Raw genomic sequence first — 26,767 nt, 5'->3', positions numbered from 1 at the left:
TTTTTTTTTTTTTTTTTTTTTTTTTTTTTAATGGAGACTAGAGCCGCTCGAAAATAACCGTCGTTGTTGACATCGTGGAGAATTGGGTCGACGGATTCTCCTAGAAGCACGTACCCAGGAAATCGATGCGCCAGAAAACTCGTTTCCACCCGTATACCCTTGTTCACTGGTCCTTGTTCTTAAGGTTAGACACGGAAGCCCTTCCGTCCACGTGGCCACTTTCAAACGAGATGACGTTCGTGCGGTTGTCAGCGAGCTCTGTGCTCGTAACGCGCACCGAAATAGAAAGTGTCGCTCGGATTTAGGACCGCTAGTTACCGGTTAATAGCTGCTGGATAGTATTCACGTGTAAACTTTCTTCTCGTAACACGAAAATAAAGATGAAAAATAAGTCAAGCAGGTCTCTAGAATATAACTCTTAACACGATTCTCTATTGACGTTAAGAGGGAAATGTGGTACGTTTTATCGACTGCCATTCGCCACTGTCCCGTCGGTCACGAGCAACGACAGGGAAAATTATTCTTAAAGGAAACACGTTTGCTAAGAGACACAAAGTCGGATGCACGAAGGGTAGGCTGGCGATATACTGATTTTGCGCTACGGTATAACTCCGTTTATATGAACTTGTCGGAGAACAATTATGACTTTTCGTTCCTACAATAGAAGTTTCGATCGCAAAAGTTTATTTAATCGGACCCTACTTAAAACTTCGTTCAAATAAATGGAGATCGCCTAAACGGAGTTCCACCGTATTTACGGCAGCGTGACGACGCTGCGAAAACTATTCTCTCGCGTGCCATTGAAACTTTCGTCATGCTCTCTTCGGTTCTGGCTTAAAGCAACGTTAAAATATAATCGAATGTCACGGGGAACAACAGTAATAGAGCGGAATTGAAAAAGCGGGGACAAGAATTTCTCCCCATTTCCTGTATTTTTCTTCGTTACTTTTTAAGATCGTGAGTTTAAAAGTTCACTGCTTATTGCGAAAAGTCAGTGCATCTAAAATAGAACGCGAAAGAAATAACGATCCAGCTGACGCTTAAACGAAGAATAAGAACGGTGATTAGAAACATCGAAGCGACGCGGCGACATTTCTCAATCGACCCTGATTATTTTCTTTCTCCGTTCGGGAGAACGCGATGGAATTAACATTCCTAGCGTAACGATTATAGGGTCGCGGTTTTTCTCTATTCTACGCTCAAGGATCTTCGGCAAGATCGCGTCAATTTTCAAGAAATTCCTCCCTCGGACGGCTTGCGGTTTTCTGATGCGCCCGGTATGCCAACCGCATCCAAGGATAAGACTTTCGAATAATTCGCCATTGGCTCGGTTAGTTTTCACGCTCTTCGAACGATTCGGAATACGAGAAACGAAACTTCGTAATAGGACAAAAATATTTTGAAACTTTAACTACGGTTAATTCGAGCGCCTCACTCTCAACCTCTTAACCGTGACACTTCTTAATCAAAAGCTCCTATAACTCTAGAATTAAAAGGTAATAAACACAAGTTAATTGTATTTAAGGTAATATTAGTCCTTGTAAAAACAGGATATCTAAATGAGGTCTTATAAATAAGGAAATTATTATGCTCGAGAGATGCGAAATCAGAGCGACGAGATGACTCGTCTCTGCCGGTTAACAGGTTAAATAAAGGAAGTCATATTATCGAAAATCATTTAATACCGCGATTATCCATTTACTTTAAAGTCATCTCATCTTATTAGCTATTATTGCTCATTTTCATACCATGTTCTGATTAATCGACCAATTTATCGCTGCTTACGGTCTATCGATCGCAACTTAAGCGTACGAAGTTCGCTTACCTGAAACAAAAAGAAGAAAAAGTAGTTAAGTATATGGGCCAATCAGTTTGAAATGGGATCGCGATCGTACAGGAAAGAGGGCATAAAACTCACGGCTACGGAATTTCGAGCAGAGGGGCGCGAGCGCGGTATCCTTGAAGCACGGATATTACGCGGACATTGCATAAGCATTGTTATTTATCTTGGTGAGGATCGCCAGAATGTTCACGTTAAAATAATAACGCGATGCCTGCCAATGTCCCCAAGAACGGGACTGGCTGACGAAAATCGACTTGTTACTCCGATTATATTGCTTGTACCAACGTTTAACGCTGGCGAACGCGCGATTTATTGACCCTTGGATTTGTCTCGCCTTGGAAACGTTGTTAATAATATCGGTCTCGAACTGTAGATACCGCTCGAAAAATTCAGAAGATAAATGGCTAGATCTTTGCGAGTGTCAAGTAATTATCGACGATACCAATATCAGAGTAGAAAAGAAAAATTGTTTTTTTTATCGATGAAATATCGTGCTCGAGTCAAAGATGGACAAACAACGAGATTAAATAAACGCGTTCGATTATTCAACGTCGATATACTTAATGAAATTATTTAAAGAAAGTTTCCAAGTCTAGAATTTATCGCGTAACGACAACCGCGTAAAATGGTCTTGGACGCTGTATTCGAATGTCGAAGAATCTCTGTTATCCGAGCTGGAGGCTCGTAACAATTTCGCGGAAGTAGAAGCATCAGCAACGGCAGCCAGCAACCGTGTTTCGCGGCCGTTTGGACGCGCTATATAACGAATCTATTCTCATTTCACTTTGCTTCGCATAAGTTATGCTACCTAGGCTACTTTCGGATCGGTCGTTTCGCAATTACCCGGCAGATTCCGGTTCACGTGACTGCGGGATTTAGCAAGCCGGGACAACGTTTCAACGTACAACCGAAATTATGAGAACAAGATTGTACTCCTTTCTCATTTTCTACTCATCCATTAGCCAATAAAATTTGGCTGTGTGTACCCAGGAATTCGAAACTCTTCAAGCTTCGTAATAATTCGCTTACGCTGTATTAATCACTCCGTCTTCCTTCTATTCACACTTCCTTTTATTTCAAACATCGAATCATCCTCCTACGAAACACGTCAATATCGCCAATCTGAGATCACTTTATTACCATTAAGTCGATTCCTGTAAAGCTAACGGAATTTGAATTCAAACGTTAAATCTCTTGCCGATAAATATCTCATCTTCGTTCGTCGATATAAAATGATCGCGCACACCTGACCTACAACCCAATCAGCTGAAACCTGCCCACCTGAATCCGTTAATACTTCTCAGCGTAATTCGGTTCGAGCAAACTACGAAGCATCGAAACCAGTCGCCGTAATCGAACGTCAAATCTTGGAGCGTGGTCGCCGTTACGGAGATCATTACCGGCGCTGTACGCCGGCTCGTCTCGCAATTATCGGGGCTGGCACGCAGCGCTACTGATAATCGCCACTATTAGACAGCAAGAAATACTCGCGATAAGTGGTTTCCAGATAAAATCGCGCTTGTGCGCGCGCGATCGTCTACTCGTTACCGACATTTTTATCGACAGCCTGGGCTGCATCTTAATCGCACGCCTCCCTGTTTATTGATATATTATTATATGTTAGACACCTGTTTGTGGAACTTCTTATTTCACGCTTACCGTGCTGGAAAATCGGGTTATCGACGTTAATTGCCGGCGATTGAATTTAACGTTACAGCAATAGGACGATCGGATGGTCGATGTAGTCTTGGAAAGGAGGTGTCGACACGATCGGTATCGCGTTAAACGTGTAATCTATCTGATATAGTCGGGCGATGTGGCAACATATACCGAAGATGTGCTTCATAAATAAACTTTGTTGCTTCGTGCAAACCGCATCTTGAAAATGAAAGTAAGTTTTGAGAAACGAGTAAAACGTGGCAAGAGTACCTGGCATGTTCACAAAGTAGCGACAGGAATTTTGAAACATTTTCGACGGTTCTCGAAAGAATTCCAACAATTTCTTTCATGGACGATCCTTGCATCTCGCATTGGCGCGAACATGTACCGCTTATGCAATTCGTCTCGTTTTTCGAACCGAGTAAAATGTGGCCGCGTGTTAAGAACATTTACGTGTCTATGTATTTTAGAAACACCTGTACGATTCCATCTGACACAGAGAAAGAAGAAATCAGCAACTAAATCCGAACTAAATCACCCTATACTCGAGCTCGATTAGGTCACCTGGGTTATTCACTGCTTTGCCGTTCTCCAAACTACATTTTCCTCCGAGATGGATCTATCAAGCGTGTCCCTGTTTAGAAAGAAAGCCTGTACCAATTTCCACCGCAAGACGTCACCATGCAGAGAGCTGGTAAATTCACGTATCAACTCTGGCCATCCCGACTCTAGCTACGCAAACAGTTAGCGATAGTATCATCAGTTATCGCATCCCGAACCGGAAAACAGAGAGACAGAAAGTTCGGGAATCCTTCCAAGCTTTCCACACGGTGGCATCGGTAATTCGGATTAGGTCTGACCGCGTTGCTGACCGGCCGTTGCTAGATAGACGGCGAACCTCTCTTCGGGGGGGATGCTGAAGAGGGAAACGGACCGGCTAGGAAGATGGAGGGGGCAAGACGTAAGAAGTCAAGACGCAAATAGAACTCCCAAGTTAGCCTAACGGGCTTGCCAGAGGCGGATTGAGAAAGGAGGAGAGAAAGGGGAGGGTTGGAGCAAGCACATGCTTACCAACCGTCTACTTCTTCGTTCGACCGTACCTTTCATCCTCTTTCCCTCTGCGAATCCTCCCGACACCCTTTAACGTTCGTCCGTGCCTGTTTCTAGCTTCTCCAGCGTTCTAACCGTCGTCGTCGCTCGACGTTTCACTCGGATCGATAAAACGAGGCGATCGTTGGTCTTTTGCTTTTAGGAAAGACGCTGGAAGATGACGCCAGTCGGGGAACGATCAGTACGCGGAACGTAGCAACTCGTTTTCGAGTGAACCATAGGTGGATCGCGCGTTTCCTGTTATAGCAGACGCGTTTACTTATCTTGTAGCCGAGTTACAGGGTACAGTGAATTTGTTGAGCAGATTTGGCGAGATCTAGCGTAGAATAGCTCGGTTCTACGATCGTACAGCGCTGTAAAATGTCCGGATGTTAGTTTGCGTGACGATCTTCTTCTCTGCTTTCTGGAGGTTGTTAAGCTACGAGGCAAAAATCTTAAGCGTGTTTATAAAGCACACGTTGATTCGTCGAATCTCTTCGCATATTTTTAGGAACTTCAGGTCAACGTCACGAATTCGAGTATCGTCGCAGTGGAATTAAAACAACAAAAACTTGGCAATAACGACACCTGTCCCAAATTCCTGGACCTCGGAAATCAGGAATCAGTGAAAAAGATGGATCGGCGGAATAGTAGAAGAAGGGAACGAGTAGCCGACGAATCAGCAAACGAGGGCGTGAAAGCAGGCTTTCCTCTGGTGCTTTCCTTAATTCAATATTTGCTCTTCCGCCGGGCAGCCAAGGGGAAGAAGCAAGACGGGCAACTGCAAGTTCGTGGCGTCTGTTATGGTGGATCTGGTCGGTCGACGACAGCTTTATGAAATCAGCGCCACAAGAGGTTGCCGAGTTTTTTCTACAGACCCTCGAACGAGAGAAAGTCGACAGGGGGAGCGAGGAAAATTATTGATTCAACGAAACTTTTCTCGCGTTGCTCCCTTAAATTTAATCTCGATTATGGCAAGCGAGGAATTAACAACAAAGAAACGTTCTTCTGCCGTAACTTTGAAAATATAACCAAAATACCGATCTTTCGACCAAATTACATCGCATACCCAAATACTACGAACGATAGTGTACATTATCTTCTAACTCATTCGCCCACGCAACAAATCTTCTAAGACGCTTACCCCGCTGATTAACATACCTAAGTCAGCTTCGAAATCTCTAGTTTCTGTGATCTCTCGTAGATTTTGAAGTCAATTGGCCTCATCTCCTACAGCATCGCTACTGCGTACCCTCGAGCTAATGTTCGCGAAGGTATTCGAATCGCTGGTAATCCTGAAACGTGATCTCATCTTCGCAAGCGAACTCGTGGAATTCGTTGGAGGAGTACGTTAGCGCGTAAGCCTGTTTCCATGCAAAAGGAAAATCAGGGAAGATGGGAAAAAAGATGCTCGCGCAAACATTTCGCAGTCTCGCGGGGATGTGTAGACGAAGAGACCACTAGGTTACTCGCGATCTTTGCATCTGCACTTTAATATATTTTTATATCGCCGCAGCCAACCACGTCGACTCGTTGACACCAGCATTTCCCTTTCACGTGGCGATCAGATCGCGAACAAATTCGTGAATAACCCTAATCTCGCCTCTCAACGAGTATTCTAAAGTTCATACAATTACGTTTATAGAAATACCGCTGTCTCAATTAACGTTTGTCATATCTTTCGATACACAAATTAGACGATTTTGTCATTGGTCGAATGACAGTACTATCTACCTTTATTCTTATATAACCTTCCTCTATTTTTATACCATAGAAGTATATCTGTCGTTCCTGGTTGTTTCTTCCTATCATTTATAGGACAAACGCAAAGCTATATAGCAACAATTAAAACTTGAAGCGAGGAAACACGCGAGATGAAGTCTCGTTGGCACATGCGCATATAAACACCGATATACCCGATTTACCCGAGGTGTTCGCTTTCATCCAGGACATTTTGCCACGATATGTTTCCCGGCAGTCTATGTCGTTGCGTTCCTTTTTCCAGCGCAACTCGTCCTCACCCGTGGCTCGTTTTCCATCGTCGGTCGCGATTACGGATTTTTTATACGGGAAAACAACGTAATAGAGTGGCAAGCGAGTCGAAACGCGTCGTTTCCCGTGACAGGAGAATTTCACACCCACGCAAACCGCGTTATTCGTGGCGATAATTTTCGACTGGGTGTTCCGTTCGGGCTACCGGGCCAACTTTCTCGTTAGCGTTCTTTACTGGATCCGACCGTCGGTGATTACGCGAAATTGCCGCGGAGCAAGGGGCTAGTGATTAATAGGAAGCGTCACAGGGCGGCTCACCCCGACGAATTATGGAAGGCAGGTGCCGCGAAAGAAACGGAACACTCCCGATTCGACGATTTCTTTATTCGCCGATATACGCGTCGCTGAAAAGTTACGGCTGCGAGGGAACATCCCCTGGAATCTGCTCGAATCGTTTTCACGAAAAAAAAACTGAGGATTCGCAGAGTCGTTGGAGGGGCGCTTAATGAACCCAAGCATCGAAGACGACGTTTTTATTATATGATCGATGCTACGGCCGTTTGGAATTAGTGCCACCAAGTATAACCAGTTCGAGGGAGGGACTATCGTTGCCTCTTCCGAGAAACTGCTTTTTAACGCTTTCCTGTCCCGATTATATTCGGACTTGGATGCAGAGAAGAAACATATGCAACGAATAAGTAGTTGAAATTATCGAGTTGATCTGCGATCGAACTTTTATTGGAATACGCTGACTCAAAGTAAACTTAGGCGATCGCGTCATTTCGCTCGATAAGCGGCGGAAATCGTGGCGAGACTATTCTCCGGTTCTGTAACTGCCGCGAATTTCCCGGGCGGGAAAAGTAGCCGGATCGCGTGGTACCAACATCGATAGACAGTAGGACAGACTGGCCGAACGCACGACCCGCTTATCGTGAGTCATTCTAGAAAATGTGGAGTGCTGCCAGCCGACAAGAGGGCGGATGAGGTCGGTTGGCACTTCGACCCTCGTAGTAATACATCATTCGGCTCTGGTTTCTAGTTTTAATATCTATTCCGCGTTTCACTGACGTTTACTCCTTGGTTCGTCGTTCGCTTATATTTAGCGATCAATCTCTGCCTACAATGAGACCACGCTTAACCGATTCGTCAAAATTAATCTCCATCGCCACGCATCGAAAATAACGTCTAAAATATTTTTCCGCGCAAATAGAATTAATATTCCGACGATTTTAACCGCTTGCTGAAACTTAGAGCTTCTTATTTTAAACGGGCGACCGTGACGCGACGCTTTCTCAGCGTTCTCGCGATAAAACACAGCGGAAGAAAACATTGAAAAAAATAAATTAAACGTTTACAACAGTTTGAAATTGCAAGAGACGATCTTTTTATATTCGTTCGTGTTTTCGTCGACTTTCTCTTTGCTGTTTTTGTCAATTTCACGCGTCCACGTCATCGAATACGTGCGATCCAGTGACATTTCGTGATCGTCGCCCAGTTAGGCGAAGTTCTTCTTGCACGGCGTAGCAGGCACGTTCCCCGGAAACGAGCGACTACGAGTCCTCGACAGAAACGCTTCGCAGTTTCTTCTTACGTAAACCACGGTATGTTCGTAAAGCTATCCGCCTTGTTTTTACTTGCGCTCGAGAATGGCGGGAAACGCAGGATGCGGCGAGCGTCACGTTGGAAAACATAAAGTCACGAATTTATGTCGGCACGCGTATATATAGCGGACGGCGTACGATTTGGTCGATCTATTTCAAAAGCCTTTCTTACGCGGTGGAAATATCTCTTCTGTGTATCTTATTACCTCTTTTGTTCTCTCTCTCTCTCTCTCTCTGTTTTCCTCTTCCTTGACATTTTCCTTTTTCTCTTTATCGCGAACGCGTTGTTCCTTTATTAGAGAGTTTTGTTAGAACGTTGAAAGTATACGAATGGACTCTTGTTGTTGTCTTGGGTGCAACGCCGAAGACAGATTAGATACGCGGCAAAGGGTGACAAGGTGGCTAGATTGCCTTGACTACATATACGATTCCCATTCACCACTACTATTTACCAGATCCTGAATCTCTATGCAGCTGCTCGTAAATCTAGATTGCACATACCACCGATTAAAATATCGCGGTGAAATATATCACTAGTATGAAGAAAAGCAATCTGGATCTACCACGCAGATATTTACTTCTTCTATCACTATCGCTCTATTTGTCAAACGTCGAACGGTACAATAAAATCAATTTGACGGGACGCTGAAATCGCATTACAGAGAGCAGAAGCTTTCTTGTCTCGAAACGAGCGTCGATTTCTGTTTTCACCGAGTGCAAGGCTGAATTACGAGCGCAAAATTGAATTCGCCAAGGGCCAGCGATAAGGGGAGCGGCTGTGGTGATCGATAAAACGAGGGACGAGCAGCGTGGCGCTGTTTCGTAACGGCGAATTTTTTTGCAAAGTCCCGTCAAGATAATGTCTTAACTGGCCACTGCCCGAGTCGTTTGCACATCGATCTGAAACGAGTTTAAGTAGCCAGTAAAGTCGTTTACACCTTCCACCAAAAAGCCGTCTGTCTGGAGGGCCCACAGTGATTACGGGGCACCACCTCTTTCTATAAACGCAACATTTACATACGGGAAGACCGATCGCCTCTCTCTTTTTTCCCGCCTCGCCTCATCCGATAAAACGCACGCGGATGAAGCTGGCTTCACAATATGCCCTTCGAAAGAAGGGAAGAAACACCAGGAATGGCGTCTAAGTTGGTTAACGATTGTCGAAGATGGATTTCATTCGCGTTCTTTTACTTTGCGCGCAAAAATAGCTCGTTAAAGATGGAGGAACATCGTTGGAGCTCTATGTTCATGTAAATATGTACTCGTAGTTCTTACGTAAAAATAGAAGAACAGAGTCTAATATCGTTCAAGAATGTCTAGAGCGTAAAGTACGATTAAATTTTCGTCGTCGAACGATCGCTGTACCCTGATCGAACGAATCAAACACGATACGTTCGACCATTGCTCGGTAATTTGACAATGTGAAGCGAGCTTAAAGCAATAACCGCGATTGCCAACAGCAGTGGATAGCCAGTGATCGATAAAAACGCAGACGGTCGAGTTAGCCGAGAAGAGGCAAATATTAATTTCCCGGAGAGCCGTTTCTGGAGACGCTGTGCCAGTGATTGCAGATAAACGGTCGAGTGCATGGATTCGTTAAAATTCACAGGCAAGATTACACGTCCTCGGAGAAAATGACTGGCAGGCAAGAAGAAACGTTGAAAGAAACGATTACGGCGTCGTCTCGGTACTACCTAACAGTTCTTCTTCCCTTGTAGCCGGAGTCGTACACGCTTTCACGCAGTTAGTATCCGAGCTGGTTCCCGCGCTCCAGCGTCGCGGTAACGCTCGATAATGCGCTTTATCGCCGGCAGACCGAGTCGCACCGGTCGATCCATTGGAAAAAACGCAATTGTAAACGTCAGCTGCATCGATGATCGCGATCGTTAACTTTATGGCCGCCGTGGCCCCGGAACGAAAGCGTGCTGAATTCTCGATGGACACTGCCACTGCCTGATGCGGATCGATCAGTCGTCGTTCTTCGGGATTTGTATCTTTCATCGTCGAATGCTCGAATTACTTTTAAACAAATATCTTATCGCGTATTTGCAACGACTAAGGATTATGAGAATCGACTAGGTTTCCTTCATGCGATATATACTTGATGAAGCGATTAATAAAAGGAGCGACGAGTAAAAACAGAAAGGACAAAGAGGCATCGATCATTCGACGAGCTCGTTAGAAGCTGGCTGTTGACCGTGTTGTGCATACGGCCACGCGAATATACGTGGATATTATAGGTTCTCGCACGTCCATACACGCCGATCGAATATCTTCGTGGCAAGAAACGAATCTTCAACGTCTTAACTGCGCGGCCTGGAACAGGTTTAGGGGGCGAACGCGGGCCGTTCGAGTTTGCACCTTCCAAGAAAAAATCCGACCAAAATGATCGCTATATAACCACGCAATAGGCCACTAACGACACTGTCGACCATCGACCGATATCGAACGCTTAACGGAATTCTTTCGCAGAGAAACAGTTATCGTAAATAATGCCCGCCTTGATAACAGCGACCGATCGGCCGTGGCAAGTGCGTCACTCACGGTTCAGTAAATTGATTGTTATCGAATATCGACACCGATACCGCTAACGAAATATCGTCGAAAAAGCAGAAACGATAACACCACCTTGGATAACGAGACCCTCTCAATTCGCTACACTTTATCTCTGCGACAGAAAGCAATGGGAAGAAATACCTCCAGTCGATTTAATAGTTTATTAATTCGTAAGGCGATGCTGGATAATCAGCGTAACCCGTACCTGAATATACTTGACAGGTCTGGCGCTGAAAATTATACCGTTTGACGAGCCACGTAAACAACTATTCGCGCACGAGGTACATAGACTTAATATAGACTCGATGTTTCGCGTGCAGATGAGTCTCCTTGATGTACGACGTGGATCTTTCAAACCTCTGGTCCTCCTTTACTTCCCATCCGGTTTACGGTGTATGTTGCACAGTGAACGATCGGAACCGGAACGTGACGCCAGTTAATTTCTCAAAGAGGAAGATCAAACAGGTATCGCTGATCGTAAACGTTCGAGCGAATCGTTCCTGTAGTTCGAACGAAGACCCGTTAAAGTTGGTTGCTTGATATCTTCTAGAGTCATCTCTAGCATAGTACGATCGAATAAATAGTTAAAAGAAAGAAAACGAACAGAAGAAAAGAAAATGAACGTCAGAGGAATTGGAGAGCGTGATTTAGAGCGCGAGCAGAAGGCATATGCGTCGGGTGACGAAAGAGAGGCGGTACCAGGCGACGTTTAAAGGCAAAAAAGGGGCAGAAAGGTTCGTTGGAGCGCTTTACATAGCGTTTGCCAACGTCTGGCCATGCCGGGAATGGCAGAGGGGAACCGTTCTGCCTTTATACCGTCTAATACTATGGACGGAAATATCCGTAATGCAAGGACAGGCCTCGCTAGTCGAGCCGCAGATTTTCGAGGGCTCCTGGGTCCGACCGATAGCCTAATGCAGATTTCAGCCAAGCTTGGAGCAACGACTCGCGATTATCCTCGCAAAGCTGCGAATAAATCTGCGCACGTGTTTCGTGCAAGTTGAAACTCGTGTTTCTCGCGAGGTTGAATCTTCAGAGCGCAAGAGAGTTTATTTCGTGCGTGCTTCTGCGATAGATCTTTAACCAGAGAATGATTTCAGAAATCCTAAGAGGAGAGCGAAGATGTAAGATCGAGCGTATTATTGTTTGGATGCGCTTGATACTTGGAAATTGAATCGACGTAAGAAGCTTTACTCTTTGATATTTATTATGTTGAAGCTTTTCTTAAATACTCAACGAGATAGAGAACTGAAAAATAGAAGATGGAACGAATAGGAGGTATTTATAGAAAACTCTACATCAATGAAACTCTCGACCTTTCACATACAAACCTACACGTTCAAATCCATGATTCAATTACTTACCGTGCTTCGTTCTTCAGATTTTCTGCATTTATCCCCAAGAAAGTAGAGAACTAAAATTTACCTCAAGAACGTACCGGCGGGTAAATTTAAACGCGTTTTTTCTCTCGTATTCAACGTCGCTCTTGAACTTGAGCGGATCGTTATCCAACGAATTTCGAATAATCGTAGGCGAGGACATGGTGTCGGAAATATCTCGACAGTCAGTCGATCACGGTATCGTCGTCGCGTGCACGGTATTTTGCCGAGAAAACCGACTTTACTGCATCACACGCGGCATCGCGTGGGTGAAATGTCGAACGGTCGCGTTTCCTTCCTCACGATTACCGAAACCCCGTGACGTCCGACCACGCTGCAAATGCATCGAGTCTGTTTACCGACTTTGCCAACTCATAGCACGCTACTATATGTCATGGCAGAAACGATGAATTAATTCTATTCTAGGACAGAGAACGTCGTTTATTGGTGCACTGCAATACGCGTAACCGCTTGAGAATGTTGGATGCCGTTGCAAGGCCGAGTGTAAGGAAAGAAGGCAGCTTGAAATACTTCCTAGGATAGCGTTGGTTGAAACGCGTCCTCCACTTTGACTTATTTCGCTCGCTTTATTATCGTACCACGAAAACTATAACTAAGAATAGAATTATCGTGGGCTAAGAAATGATTTACAAATAATAATAGCGATTCAAAGAGAAATTGTTAAACATACGAACAAGTATAAAAATAAAGTCTCTCGGAAGTTCGAACGCTTCGATCCTTTAGACAAAAACAGATTTTAATAATTTGCTGATGTTAACACCTGCGGAGGTGGCGATCGTAGAAATTCCTTCACAGGTATCTGAAAGACACGGTAATTTAAGATTCACGCTACGGCGTTTATTTTTGCCGAAAGACTGTATAAATATGTGAAAATTAATTTTACTAAAATTAATACAAAATATAATATATGGACATATTTACAATAAATATATAAAATATTTTATAATTGTAATATCAAAAAAAAGGGGAGGTATACGCTTGGTCTACCATATATTTAAGTTCCAGTTTTCTAGGGATAGTATAAGTTGTAAATTTAAAGTATAAACTGAGAATCGTAAGAGTGCTAGAGAAGAGAGAAAGAGAGAGAGCTTGTAAGTAAGAGTGTATGCCTTGGTGACGTCAAAGTTAAATGAGTAAAGGAGTGGGAGAAGGGTGCGAGGGTTGAGGGTCAGCATTTTTTCACCTGAGAAGACAGAAGTTGTGAGCCGAGTGTTAGAATAAGACGTACGAAGATATTGCAATCAGTTTTTGCATTGGGTATTGCTTGTTAAAATAAAACTAAATTTCACTTCAAATAGAACATCCTTTCTTGTCCTTACTCTAGACTATTTAGATACTACATAATAAGTATATATAAAGTATATATTAAGTAATTACCAATTGAGATATAAAAAACAAACTTAAAGATGTTTAGAATTAGATTGTACATGTGTCTGTCAGATCAATCGCGACCTCCGCAGGGTTAATTAAGGAAGACTTGAACATATGCGTTGCGACGGGAACTAAAATATTCGTTTATCGTTATCTTGGACCGGAAGATAAATAAACGGGGAATATTTTTAAAAAAGTATTGATTTATGAGTGTCGTATATCTTTTACAAACCTGACACTACGGTGTCGTACCATTCACCTGTGATGATTCTAGCAATCCATCATTTCCAACCAATTTATTCGTTAGAAAATGACTACACGCCAAGTTCTAAATATAATACTACGAACTAAAGGATGAAGAAATTTCGATGTCTAACAACACGATATCGAAATTCATTAAGAAAACCGAAAGCTTCATTTAACAAACAGTCAAAGTATCAATGAAAGCAATGTCTGTTAACTTGGTGTGTGTTGTAAAATCGCACAAATATTACGATTCAAGAAGGATCGTCGGTCGATCCTCGCACAATGACGAAGAATAAGGGAGATGGGCCAAGGAAAACTGTTATCCATTGGACGTGCAATACGCTCGTATTCCATCCGATTAAACGCCGTTATACGCCGTGATTCTGACAAATTCGGAACATTAAGCTGTCACCGTTCGTAATTTTAGTAGCGAACGATGTCTCGGTGTCAGCGTGCGCCGAATCTCGCCGATTGCAAAGACTAGAGCCGAGAGACTCGTAACATTGAAGAGCAGTGCACAGTTTACATTTTCTGACTGATTAATAATACGCCGTCTGTGCGTGAAATTGAATAAGCGGCTACGCATTAATCACGCGTCTACGATTGAATTACCACTGGTTCCGAAACAATTTACCGTTTTTCACGAGATCTCGAGCGAAACGAATGCTCATAGGTGGACCAATCTGGACATTCTGATAAAAAAAAAACACGTCCAATTGCGACACTAATTATTTTCTTCTCTTCTAATATCGATGAAAACTGCCAGGTAACCGAGAAAATTCTGCGTTTGTAATATTTAAAGTACCAATTAGAATCTTCGAATATTCGCATATTTATCTGGCTTGTAGAAGTCTAGCAAAGGAAGGGTGAGAGACACGCGAATGTGTCGTAAAAATGGGATGACAGTGACGAAGAGAATTACAGCGCCAGCAACAATCGCAACTCACTGTAGAGGAGCGCGGTTCGTGTTTCGCGGAACGGTCGTCGAGACGCGTTTGCTGACATTTACAGGCGCATCTATACTATAAATTGCACGCAAAATCGCGATCATTCGTGGCCCTCTGGTTCATAATTATGTCTAGCGAACGCGTTACGCTCGCGTAATAAATGATACCAAATTCTCGTATTTTCGTCCGCTAACACGTATGCCACCGGTTTATTTCTGTCCACACTGCCAGACGAGACAACGGGTTATCAATTCGACGATCCTCACCTGATTCCGTCTACGTTCCTTTGCTTTAACTTCTCTACGATTCTTGGGTCCCTATCCAATTGTAAATAGCTATTATTACAAACTTAAACGAGAACAAGATTGGCAATACAGAAACTCCGACACTTTATCATTTTTATTTGTTTTTATCGTGTCAAAGATTTTCTGTCAAATAAATTTACTTCGATTTGTCCAAAGACAGAACGCGGTAAAAAAATGTTGAATCAGAACGAAAGAACCGCCGCGGAGATTGGCTTATTAAACCTGAAAAGTGCTTTTATTTCGATTTAAGTGCATCGTGCGTTTCAATTGGGATAGAAGTGGATGTATAATAATTAAAGAGTTCGCTACGTATCGTCGGTAGTAGCGCCCGTCCATTAGAAGAGTTTTCGAAATCGCGGGATTTGCGGCAACAGAGTCGTCGGCAGCCAACTCCGGCTCCCCTCCCGGCACATGCAGGCTTTTAATGGGTTCAAATACATATTACCAGCGGGACAAATCGCGCCCGTTATTCCCAAGGTTGCGGATAAATCCGGCGAACCAGTTAGCAGAGCAAACGTAAATATCAGCGTTGAAACGGGTCGTTCTGCGACGCGACAATTTACGCTCTTCTGATGGGCAGAAATAGCCGATTCCGATTCGTTCCAGTTCATCGTGGGCTTTTAGTCATTGAGATTCCTCGATCAATGAGATCCAGTTCTCCAAGATGCTCTCAAATCCTTTAAACGCACATCTAAACATTCTACGTTAAATCCTATTTTCCCTTTCCTTTGGTAATTAAAAAATAACATACAAAAGGATATAATTTTAGTCGTTGGTACCTTTTTCTTGAAGTATGGCAAATCGATGACAGATAAAGGTACTCTAAGCGTGATCGCAGTTCAATTTGATACATAAAGAAGTTATAGAGCCATTAAAGCGAGTACCTCGACTGGTACGAATCGCAAAGACGGCTGTCATCGCGGCAATAATATCCGAGTGTGCGAGTAGCTTCCAATTTTCTCAGAGACTGAGATACTGAGACGTTATGGCTCGATAAACTCGCCCATTTCCACGCAATATCGAGCTGTCGTTTTAGCTATCGCCTATGACACAGTTAGTATCTTCGGTTCGTAGTGCTTATACTCTTGTACAGTGCTATATTGGTACTACAACTTCTTTCGATCTACCTTTCTAAAGTTGTATGTTCTGCAATTCGATCTAAATAGCCGGCAGAGGTTTCTTCGATTCATCGATACGATATCCCTGATAAATAATTTCGAGAGTGGCGACACGCTTCGACGTTGCCCGTTTAAATATAAATAAACGCGCGTTCAACGATCAAATTGGCCAAAAGTGTTTCTCAAAGAGGCGAAACGATCGACAACGCGTCCGAAAGGCAGCCAATTTTATCTATCAGCATTGACGCTCGTGCACGAAAGTGTAACAGGAAATGTACAATGGAAATGCTTTTGGCAAGTTGCGAAAGATGTGCAGGGTGTTCATGCGATCTCGTAAGCTCCGAAATTCGACGATTATTTCGCAACGTTGCTCTAACATTGTGACATTTCCTGATCGACGACTGCCATTATCGACCGTTCGACACGACTGATGTCCAATTGCCTGCTGTCTCCGATGGGATACAGTACCGCGACGAAAACTCGCAAATTACCGGCCAGAGTCAACAAGTTCCTTCTAATTTCTAATCGATGTTCCCGGATTATTGAACTTGTTCTTCGCTTTAATGAGAATTAAAGATATCCAAGAAAAACAATTCAAATCAACGTAACGTGTTCAACCGGTACAACGTGTAATCCGATATTTGCAGAACACAAAAATTAAAACCAGCTGTTCCATAAATCGAAAATAAACGTGACATCATCCTCTTATGATAAATTAACTTACGGAAATAAGTCATTTATTTATTGAAATTCGAATATTAATTCCATATGTGTTTATCTAGTGAAATTGAAGAATTGACAATCGGTCGAATAAACGAACGCACAAAAGAGAGAAAAAAAGGAAAAATGAGAAGAAATAGCAGGTTCGAAATCCAACGAATTTAGGAATCATGGACGATCGTCGTTCATTAATCCCCGGTGACAGGCACAAAGCTGTTTACCCGAACAAGCACGGTGGTGGCAGTCGAGCGAACTGGAGCAACGCGACGATCGATTCTCCAAAATGGCGTGCGAAAAAGGAAGCGACGAGAATGGTATTTCGTTTGGGTACCATCCAGGTCATGCTCCGAGCCGGCGATGCAGATGAGGGTGGAGAGGCAGAGAAGAGGAAGAAGAAGACCAAGAAGATGACCAAGACGAAGACGAGGAAGAAGAGGTAGAAGACAGCGAGAAGCAGAGAGAAGCGGTTGACAGAAGGAACAGAATTAAAGAGGCTGGACTACTCTCGTGTTGGGCTCATTAAGGGCTACAACGGCAAAGAGGAGTCGCTTCCTAGACACGAAGCCAAGTCTGTGCCAGACGTCGTCATATCTTGACCGATCGTCGTTTTTCATTTGCTGTTCCCTTGTTCCAGCCGCGTTCTCTAATCTGTGTTATTAAGCGCGTGTTGTGTCATCCGATCTTACGTTCTCCGACTGAATTACTATAGTCCCTTGGTCCACGTCTACGTGAAACGCGGTATCACGTAGCGAATCGAATATTTTCTAACTGTATATCGATTCGCGAAATGTTATCGAACCCTATCGAGAATGTTACGCGTGGCGTCTACGAACCAATAGAACTGATACCTTTTTAATAAATCTAGAATTTATTATTTTAGAATTCATCAGATCGAACAATTGTATCATACAGATGTCACTATTTTCAGAATGAAATCAATAAGATTCGCGTCCTCTAAATTACAGACAAAACTTGTAAATCTTTAATCTGCCAGAGAATTCTTAGGGAACTTTGATTTATGCGCCACACTAACTGCCTACAGTTCATTGTACAGCGGCAACATCTGCGCGCACACGATGGGCCGATGAATCAATGCCGGTTACAGCGATGCAGCAACGCGAACAGCCGGCCGCTGTATAATCCGCGCGATCTAATTTCGTGAACTATCCAACTCACTGACTCACTTGGCACGTCTCGGCCTGCATATTCTTTCGTCCGCGCTGTCGTTTTCACGGAAGATGCCTGATCTCGAGACACGAAGGAAGGTCAGACGATTCGGATCACTCGTCAAAACGATTAACACGTTTATTTCGCCACGAAGAAATCTCCGCTTCGAATTCCCTCTTTATTCGCGGAATTCTTCTTTCCGAGGAATGAATCAACGCTAGTTAGGTGGAGTTATAATCGGTAATGTTTATTCTTCGGTCGGGCGAGTTTAGAGTTTAGAATCTCGGACGCGATCGTCTGGCGCTAAACTAGTAGGTCACATATACATCTATCTTTCGCTATTCGAAATCTTTTATGCTGCACTTTTAAATCACTTTTACGACTGACAGTAAGACTCGTTCTATAGCACATTTCTACGTTCGTCTATTTCATCTCGTTTCAAGGTCAGACAGCCATAAAAACGCGAAGAAAAAGAGAACTGTTTAGCAAAATCTCTCGATCAAATACTTTTCAACAATCGAAGAATCCTCGTATTTCCAAGTTATCGCTGTCTCGTAGATTATTTCGTTTGATTTACGATTTCCTCGACTATGATACAAAAGGAAGGAAAGGAAGAAAGAAAGAAAGAAAGAAGAAAAAGAGGAGAGAGAGAAGAAAAACAAGAATTTCAATGTCACGATGATAAACTCGGTAGAACGTACCGATTCTCCGGAACTCGATTCGCTTTTATCTGTGGGAAGGACCAGGTGCAAGGTCTCCGACCAAGGAGGTGGCTGCAGGAAGAGAAGCAACGCTGGGTTCGGTTCAGTGGTATCGTAAATGAAACGGAGACTTCGGGGACGAGGTGGATATACACCGTTGGCAATCCGTTTATTTTTACAGCAATGCCAGGGTGAACGCTCCGCGGAATGTTTAGCTTCGGCACACATCTCGCGCCCGTATGCAGGCGTGCGCGCGCGAACACCCAACCAATCTGCTTGCTTCGCACGATTATCCACGATCACCTCAAACTTTATGATATGATGACAATCGAAAGTGCAAGGTCATTTGTATCAAACGAAATTAATATCGTTTATCATCGTAACGACTATAATCGTATAAGGTAGGATCCTTTACGATAGCAGATGGGTCTTTGTTCAAAGGGCGTTCAAAGGGTTGCTGTCTTTGTTCAAAGGACATAAGTTTGTTCGTGAGATAATACAATTTGATTGATACTTTTTGAGAAATGGTATATATCGTCTTGTTACAAATTTCTTGTCACGCGAGTTTCGTTTTCAAGTAACTCGAGTTTGGCTCAGGGTTCCAAGCTCTCACGTTGATCGATACGTATTAGCACGACCCTCTCGATCGAAGACTTACAGCTGCGAATAATCTAGCTGTTTAATCAAAAGACGTGCCTACGCTTCCTTTTATTATGGTTCCATTCATTCTGCTCGGAAACTCCAAACACCAAAAGAGCAGTAAATCCCAGCAGAAATCTACTGACCCAAATAATGCGTAGAGCAGAATTCCGATCAAATAAACGGTGCTCCCACTCGTATCGAGCGTTTCTTAACTGATTACTACCCAGATCTGTACACCAACTTCGTTGTTTCGCGCCCATCGATACGACAATCGTACAACTTGTGATTGGAAAATTGAACGAAGACCGAGAGAGCCAACGACGAGGCGCCCGAACGTGTACGAAGAAACTTTCCCGCTGCCATAAATTTCATCGACGGTGACAACGGCGATCCGATGGGCGGTAAGGAGAAGAAAGAGATGGGAGCGGAGGTGCGATGAAAGAACGGGAGAAAGAGAGACCTGGTCGCTTCACTATATTTACGCGTAAGCGAGGCTAACTCGGTTGAGGTTGTCGGTCCATTAGCGATGTTTTGCGCGAGTAAAGTGCGTGCGAGCACAGCTGTTACCACGTAAACCACGCGTATGGCTGCCAAGAGCAACAGGAGATCGGTCGCCTGTGGCCGCGACATACAGGGTGGGGGATGGTTACACAAAGAGGAAAGAAAGCAATTGAAAGAAAGGAGGCGAGAAACGGGAAGGGAAAAGATGGCGAGATTATCTTCGATCTCGTTCGATAAAGGCGGCCATCGTCGCGTCCGCCTCGCACTACCGCACCACCTGTCTCCATCGTCAACGACTCTCTTTTCCTCCAGCCTCTCTCGCTGCTCCGAGCCCTGTCTTCCGCCACGATAGCTTGATCGAAGAGGCGGATCAATTTATGGGCGGATTGTTTGAAAACGATCGCTGATCCGCTTCTGCGCCACTGAACGCGACGCGACGTCGATACACATTTACTTTATTTTTCGTTAGTTATTTTTCCGGCGATGCGTCTCTCTCGAATGAGCCGGAAGAAATTCTCCGAGAGTAGATAAATTGTAAACGAAGGTCTAATTTCTCAGGCAAATTGCTAGCAGGAAGGTCTGACGTAACGGTTGTCCTTGATCTTGACTTGGTGTTCGTGAAAAATAATTCGGAGGAAGTTCGAAGAAATAATAGAATTTCAAGATATGTTTCTCAGAGTAAAAGAGGGATGAAAGTAGCAAGTAGCGTCGCTCTTGTCAAATAACTCTGTGATTTCTGGAAACGGAAACATTCATCGTCGTATCTTCGTAGTAGGTTCTCTTTCTACATCGCCATAAATAAGCCTAATCATGTGGTCAGGAATAGAAAGTTTCTTTTTCCGTCGTGCAGACTGATTCTTCTTTCCTCGACCGATCTTCTGTGATAAGAAACACCGACGTACCGTCTACTCGTTGTTATGGAAACGGGCGAGTAAGAAGGAAAGACAGGAAAAAGAGAAAGAAGAAAAAGAAGATTCCGCGTTCCCGTGGAGTAATTGAGAGACTGACGAGATAAATCCTAGAAAAGGCCAGCAGCTTTACAATTTGTTTCAGCGCGTCTGGCGCATAGCGAAACTATTTTTAAAGAAAATCTATTAATACATTGTGCATTTTCTTATTGGACGACTATACTTCCGGAATATGATATTCGAATCCAAGAATATTCCGATGTCTGTCGTCAAGGATTTACCTGTCGTAAAACAAAAGTAACGAGTTTCTAGTTTAAAATATCCGAGTCCAGTTTAATTCTCAACATTATTTCCTTCAACGTTCAACGATAAAGAAATAAAACTAACATTTCATCTTTTTTACGTCCTTCCTCTATTTAAAACTTCCATGAACATGGCAAAGATTTTATAATACTTACAGCATCTCTCGAAACCAGAGTCACACAATTCGTTCAAACATCGATTTCACTGAGTTTCTTATAGAATAAAGTTACAGAATTTCAAAAATATCCCAAATTCCAGAAAGACGATCAATATCCGTGGATGATCTTCTCAATGCCATCGTCCATGAATTTACAGATCGTCTCTAACTCGTCGAACATAGCGTCACACCTTCAATGATAATAACTCGTGAAAGAATAAGAATGACGACAAACGAGCATAGAGGGATGGAGCCAAGCGAGAAAGAGAGAAAGACGGAAGGGGGAGGGGAAAACGTGGAAAAGGTAGAGTAGCGCGCGTGCGAGCTCGTACGTAATCGCTACGACGTAACTGTAACACGAGGTGCGCGTACGAGACGCGTGTCAGTGATGCGCCACACGAACAGACCGGCGTCCACAAACGCGAATATGTGTTCGAGCAAAAGGTGTGAGGGTGTCGCTGTTTGGAAAGTGGCCAGCGAATGAAAAGCAGCGAGAACACGAGCGACCGCTGCCCACGCATCGTACATACCGTCCCGATAAATAATCGAACTAGGCGTCCTTAGACCATCGGCCTGCCAAATTCGCTTCCAGACAATCCTGCGAAGGTCATATCGCAGGTACGATCCTCGTCAAATTCGAGGAACTCGATAAAAGGTAGATTTGGGGTTGAAAATACTTGGAAGCAACAATCGACCCATTCGCGGTATGACAATTACAGAGAGAGAGAGAGAGAGAGAGAGAGAGATAAATTATCGAAGGTTGAGAGAATTTGGAGGAGTCTGGCTAAGAGACGATTTTCTTTTGGAGTTGGTATTAAGCGTCAACTTTGGGGAAAATTGTCTTTCTTTTCTTTTCTCTTCTTTCATTTCATTTTTTCTTTTTTTTTTTTAATAGAAGGCGAAAGGTTATAAACCCGATCGGAAACTTAAAATACAGAATCTACGTTTTCTTCCTTGCTATAACTTTTCTTATTATAACTTTATTGAAAGAACTTCGGAGAAGCGTACGCGCACCATGGATTGTTCTAACCGTTGGCATTTCGGAGACGTTGAAAGGTTGGAAGTCTATTGTCCAGAATGAATCTCATCGGACTGGTCAGGATTAAATTTAGATTTAGTTTTCCATCGACAGCTGTTGGACTCTGAATTTACGGACGTTATTCGTGAGCCTACGACACGCGTTTAGTGCCACTCCATCCGACAAGTCGACAACGCTTTAATTGAACCCTTTCAGGAGCAAAAATACGCTTAATTCGGTTTCACATATGTTCTTGCATGATGGCTAATTCCGGCGCGTAAAAAACATTTCACAATGAATAAAGCAAATTTCACAGATCTAGATATACGTTTCGGCCATGTTCGATATCTAAGAGTCTATTAAATTGTCGCAAAGTAAGTGCCATTCGCGCTGGAAAGTTGTCCCTATAAATCAAACACCAGCCAGGCCGGTTTTCCCTTTGGTTCTACTGAAAAATCAGCGCAACGAATCAGATCGTCTCGATCGTTCTAATCGCTAGACTCAAAGTATCCTCGTGGCAAGTTTTAATTAGCGTGAAGAGGCAAAGAGTGAGGGGTAAGACAAAAAGTTTGAAAGACATGATGTGCGCCTGAACAAGCTGGACATTTTTAGATGGAAATTTATAGACGTTCAACGCATTCCTGTGTCGCATGATCGAACATTTGTCCAGCTCGCCCACGCGATTTTATAACGATTCCGTGGCCTTGAGAAATATCACAAAAGCAACGAAAAGTAAGAGAAACCGAGAAAGAAGAAAATAAAGATCGAAATAATTCCGGGCTTACGTAACGGGTAATAAAAAGGCGCGGAAATAAAGACAGTGTACGGCCCAGAACATACGATATTTCACTGTCCCTCGGTAAACTTTCCTCCCTGAAGAACAAGAACGATCTCGTAAAGAAAAAGAAAAGAAAGAGAAAGAAGAAGACTCGGAATAGACGATCATTCTCGAGCATTCGACGCGATCGAAAGGTTCAAAACATCTGGCGATGACATTTTTCAATGGCTCTGGACGAAAGTAACTGCCGTTTACTGTGTTTTTCAATTTTCGTAATATAATGCCACGTTAAATCGAATCAAAGCAATGATCTAACAACGGTAGTTCGTTACGATTCCCAATTGCGTATTATTAAACGTTGATGCATCGGCGTGGAATTCGCGTATCGTGCTTTTAATGCCCGTTGTTTCAACGGTCCTGCTCCGATCGATGGTAATATTGGTAATAAATGTCGATCGAGCGAATCGTAACTTTCAATATCCTGGAATCTTTTGTAAAATCGTTCGCAAGTCTTTCAGAAATATATAAGCCGACTAGACTAATCATCGTCAAAGTTCATACATAAAAAAAAAAAAGAGAAAAAGGTGGAAGAAGACAAGATACGTGAAATCGAACTGAAAATGAACTAACCGATAAGAATAGAGTGAAAGAGTTGACTAGATTTCTTTTCGTCGAAAAGGTTTCTTGGGATGGTCGATTAACTCGTGACAGGGCGTTTGCTCCTCCTGAAAGGTCACCGACCTATAACACCGGGGCCACCTTGCTGATTAATGAAGAAAGTAATTAAAAGGGGCGGACGTTCGTTAACGATGCGGCCCTCAAAAGATGAAGGCATGGATTCCTCGTAATCATCGACTCGTCCCTGTACCATACATCACCGTCTGGCTGTCGCTTTACAATCCGTCCCGTGTATTCTGGGTCTTTTCGAGTTAGACCCCATTATCGACTCCACTTCGCAGCCACTAGATATATATACGTGTAATTAGTCTTACGAAGGACTGTATAAAAATAAAAACGCTTTGACCAACTTAAACACTCGTAGCTCGCAAATATAGGCTCCCTCTTGGCATGATTATAGTGGTAAACGTATGATTTTTCGTATAATTACACCGAGATATCGTCGATTTAAAAGAATGTTTTTCGTTAATGGTGCAATTTGTAAAGGAATAAACATAGTCGGCCTACGAAGAACAGAAGATAAAACGCAACTGTCACCGAGTACGTAACTCATAAGAATAACGAAAGAAAAAAGTAGAAGGTAGAATCTGTTTGAAATGACTGGACGATCGAAGCTTAGATGATGCTCGGGATCGCGGGAGAATGAAAAATCGTTTTTTGCAGAACGCTCGCCGAGACCATCTATCTGTTCTTCGTGCAATAAATTCCTACCCAGGACCTTGGCATTTGGAACGTAAAATTCGAATCTCATAACATCCCTTCGTTTCGCTATCGGTGTAGCAAAGCGCGAAACGAGAGCTTGCAAGCGTCCGTGAAAATGTGTTTACAAGATGTAGACCTAGCGCACATCGCACGGAAAAGAACGTAGAGCCGACATCGCGTATTTATAAATTTTGTTTAAGAATTCTGGATGCAGACGGTGCCGAGTCCGGTTAGCGGAAACGTAAGACGCGCGCGAGAGAGAGCGGAATCCTTTTTTTAATCGCGGCCATCTGGCCGAACGGCGCTTTGACGTTTCGAAAAACAAAAAGAGATACGGGGCAGCGAAACGACCGGCGAAGCGAAATCGCCGGGAAAAAATGTAGGCCAATACCCGAAGTGATCGTTACCATTCCCGGCCGCTTCGCTGTTTGCATAGACGATCGATCGAGAAAGAAATTCAAATAAACTGCCCCGCCACTAACATCTCTTGACACTCCGAGCCCGATTCCGCAAATATTTCCGCCGAAACTTCCATTTTCCTGCAAGAAAATACCACGACTTTGCTACATTCTGCTTTGAAAATATAAACAGCGAATCTACGCTTCTTGCGTCATCGTCTTTGATCAAATATGAAAGGAATTAAAAAGGAAAAACGAAGTGATCGTTGAGGAGGTTCGCGGAGGTGATTTTACTGGTAATATACGAAATTGGAAAACAGAAGGGATAAGAAGTGACACATGCGGAAAGAAGGCATGAATCCAGGTGGATAAGGGGCGCCTCTATTCGCAGATAAGAGGGTGAATAACCGAGGATAAAAATACTGGCGGTACGGAGCGCGAGAGACGAAAGAAGAGGAAAGGCAAAAGACGAGGGTGAAGCGGAGGGGAATGTAGTTGGACGTAGTTGCCATCCGATCGGAATGCGCTATGTGCGTTCGCCTTGGTCTGCCTCAAGCCTGGTCCAAGTGTCCGGCCACAGCCGCGGAATAAATGAACAGATAAAATGGTCTCTTCTGTGTCCCTAATTAACACAGATTTTTCGCCGGAAATACGACTTTTCGTCCGCTTTACGATCCCGCCATCTGGCTTTTCTCAACAGCCTAGGATAGAATCCGAGAAACAAGCAATTTAACGATACATTCGTGATGCTCTTTTTCGAACACTAACATCAGCTTTGGCGAGATACGTTTCATTCGATAGAGTACGTGTTGTTGGCGATAATAACAAATACAAAATTCTGACTGTTTATAATATAACGTAAGTATCTGTATGGTTTGTAATAATCGATATGATTGCATCATAAACAAACGTTGTTTCTTTAACGAAAGAGATTATCTTTGTAAATAAAAGAACGAAGGTATCATTCGTGTTATAACTCCCAAAGGTCCTAATATCCCGACCTTTCTAAGGTATATTCAAACATCCTCGGTGTCAAACAAATCTCTCTTTAAAGCCGTAATTCCTAAAAAGAAAGAAAAAAAACAAAAAACAAACAGAAGAAACCTTCATGCATAAACAGTGTCACTGCGTCGTTACAAACCAATCCATCGTTAAAATATCAATAACAACATCGTTACAACACACGAGACAAACATCAACGAGCAATGCCAAACATCTTCATACAGCAGCTGACGAACAAACCTGGGTGAGGGATTAATAAAAGTTAGAGCGTAAGATTAAAAGAAGCTGACATTGGTATTAAAAAAAGACACTTTATTAATATGTGATTAGTCAGAAGGGTTGGACGTTCGAGTTAGAAACGGAGCAAGTGTTCCCCGTGCGCAGTGGAGAAAGCCGCACACCCGTCGAGGCCAAGTGGTGCCGTACCGTCACAGTGTTTACAGCGCTTCGCCCTCGGCTCAGGCATTCTGCGGTGACCTCGTGACCTCACCGATATTCCATCGTCGGTTCCTGCACTATACACACGCACGCAGCCACGCACGTGCACACCACAGGGAGCTGCACGCGTGCAAACGACGAGAGAGCAGGTCGAACGAGCTGCACGCGCTCCTCTCAAGCACGCCCCCCTTCTTCTTCGTCTTCTTCTTCCTCTTCTTCTTCTTCTTCTTCTTCTTCTTCTTCTTCTTCTTCTTCTTCTTCTTCTTCTTCTTCTTCTTCTTCTTCTTCTTCTTCTTCTTCTTCTTCTTCTTCTTCTTCTTCTTCTTCTTCTTCTTCTTCTTCTTCTTCTTCTTCTTCTTCTTCTTCTTCTTCTTCTTCGTCTTCTTCCTTTTCTTCTTCCTCTGCTTCTTCGTCGTTGTCTTCCTCTTGTTCACTCGAGCGGAGTAGAAGCCACCGTTTCGTCGACAGACGCATCGGCCTCTCTCCAAACTTTTGCTTGCGTCACTGGCCCGACATAACTTGTCCAG

At 43.5% G+C, this 26,767-nt stretch overlaps 1 protein-coding gene across 2 annotated transcripts in view; it reads right to left on the bottom strand.

Annotated features, from left to right (window-relative positions):
* LOC100742623 (myocardin-related transcription factor B) overlaps positions 1-26,767 on the bottom strand; it is a 250,068-nt gene that overhangs the window by 199,484 nt on the left and 23,817 nt on the right. The window contains exon 1 of one of the 2 annotated variants that reach the window (XM_012381934.3): positions 26,229-26,527. The exons of the other annotated variant lie outside the window; for it this stretch is intronic. Coding sequence (XP_012237357.1) covers positions 26,229-26,268 — 40 coding nt within the window. The 5' untranslated portion in view covers positions 26,269-26,527. Of the gene's footprint in view, positions 1-26,228; positions 26,528-26,767 lie in introns of those variants that run through there. 2 annotated transcript variants of the gene reach the window in all.

This window comes from Bombus impatiens, unplaced genomic scaffold, assembly GCF_000188095.3.
Source record: "Bombus impatiens unplaced genomic scaffold, BIMP_2.2 scf_0136, whole genome shotgun sequence".
NCBI lineage: Eukaryota > Metazoa > Arthropoda > Insecta > Hymenoptera > Apidae > Bombus > Bombus impatiens.
Note: the sequence above shows the minus strand (reverse complement) of the source record. Positions and strands in the feature narration are given on the sequence as shown.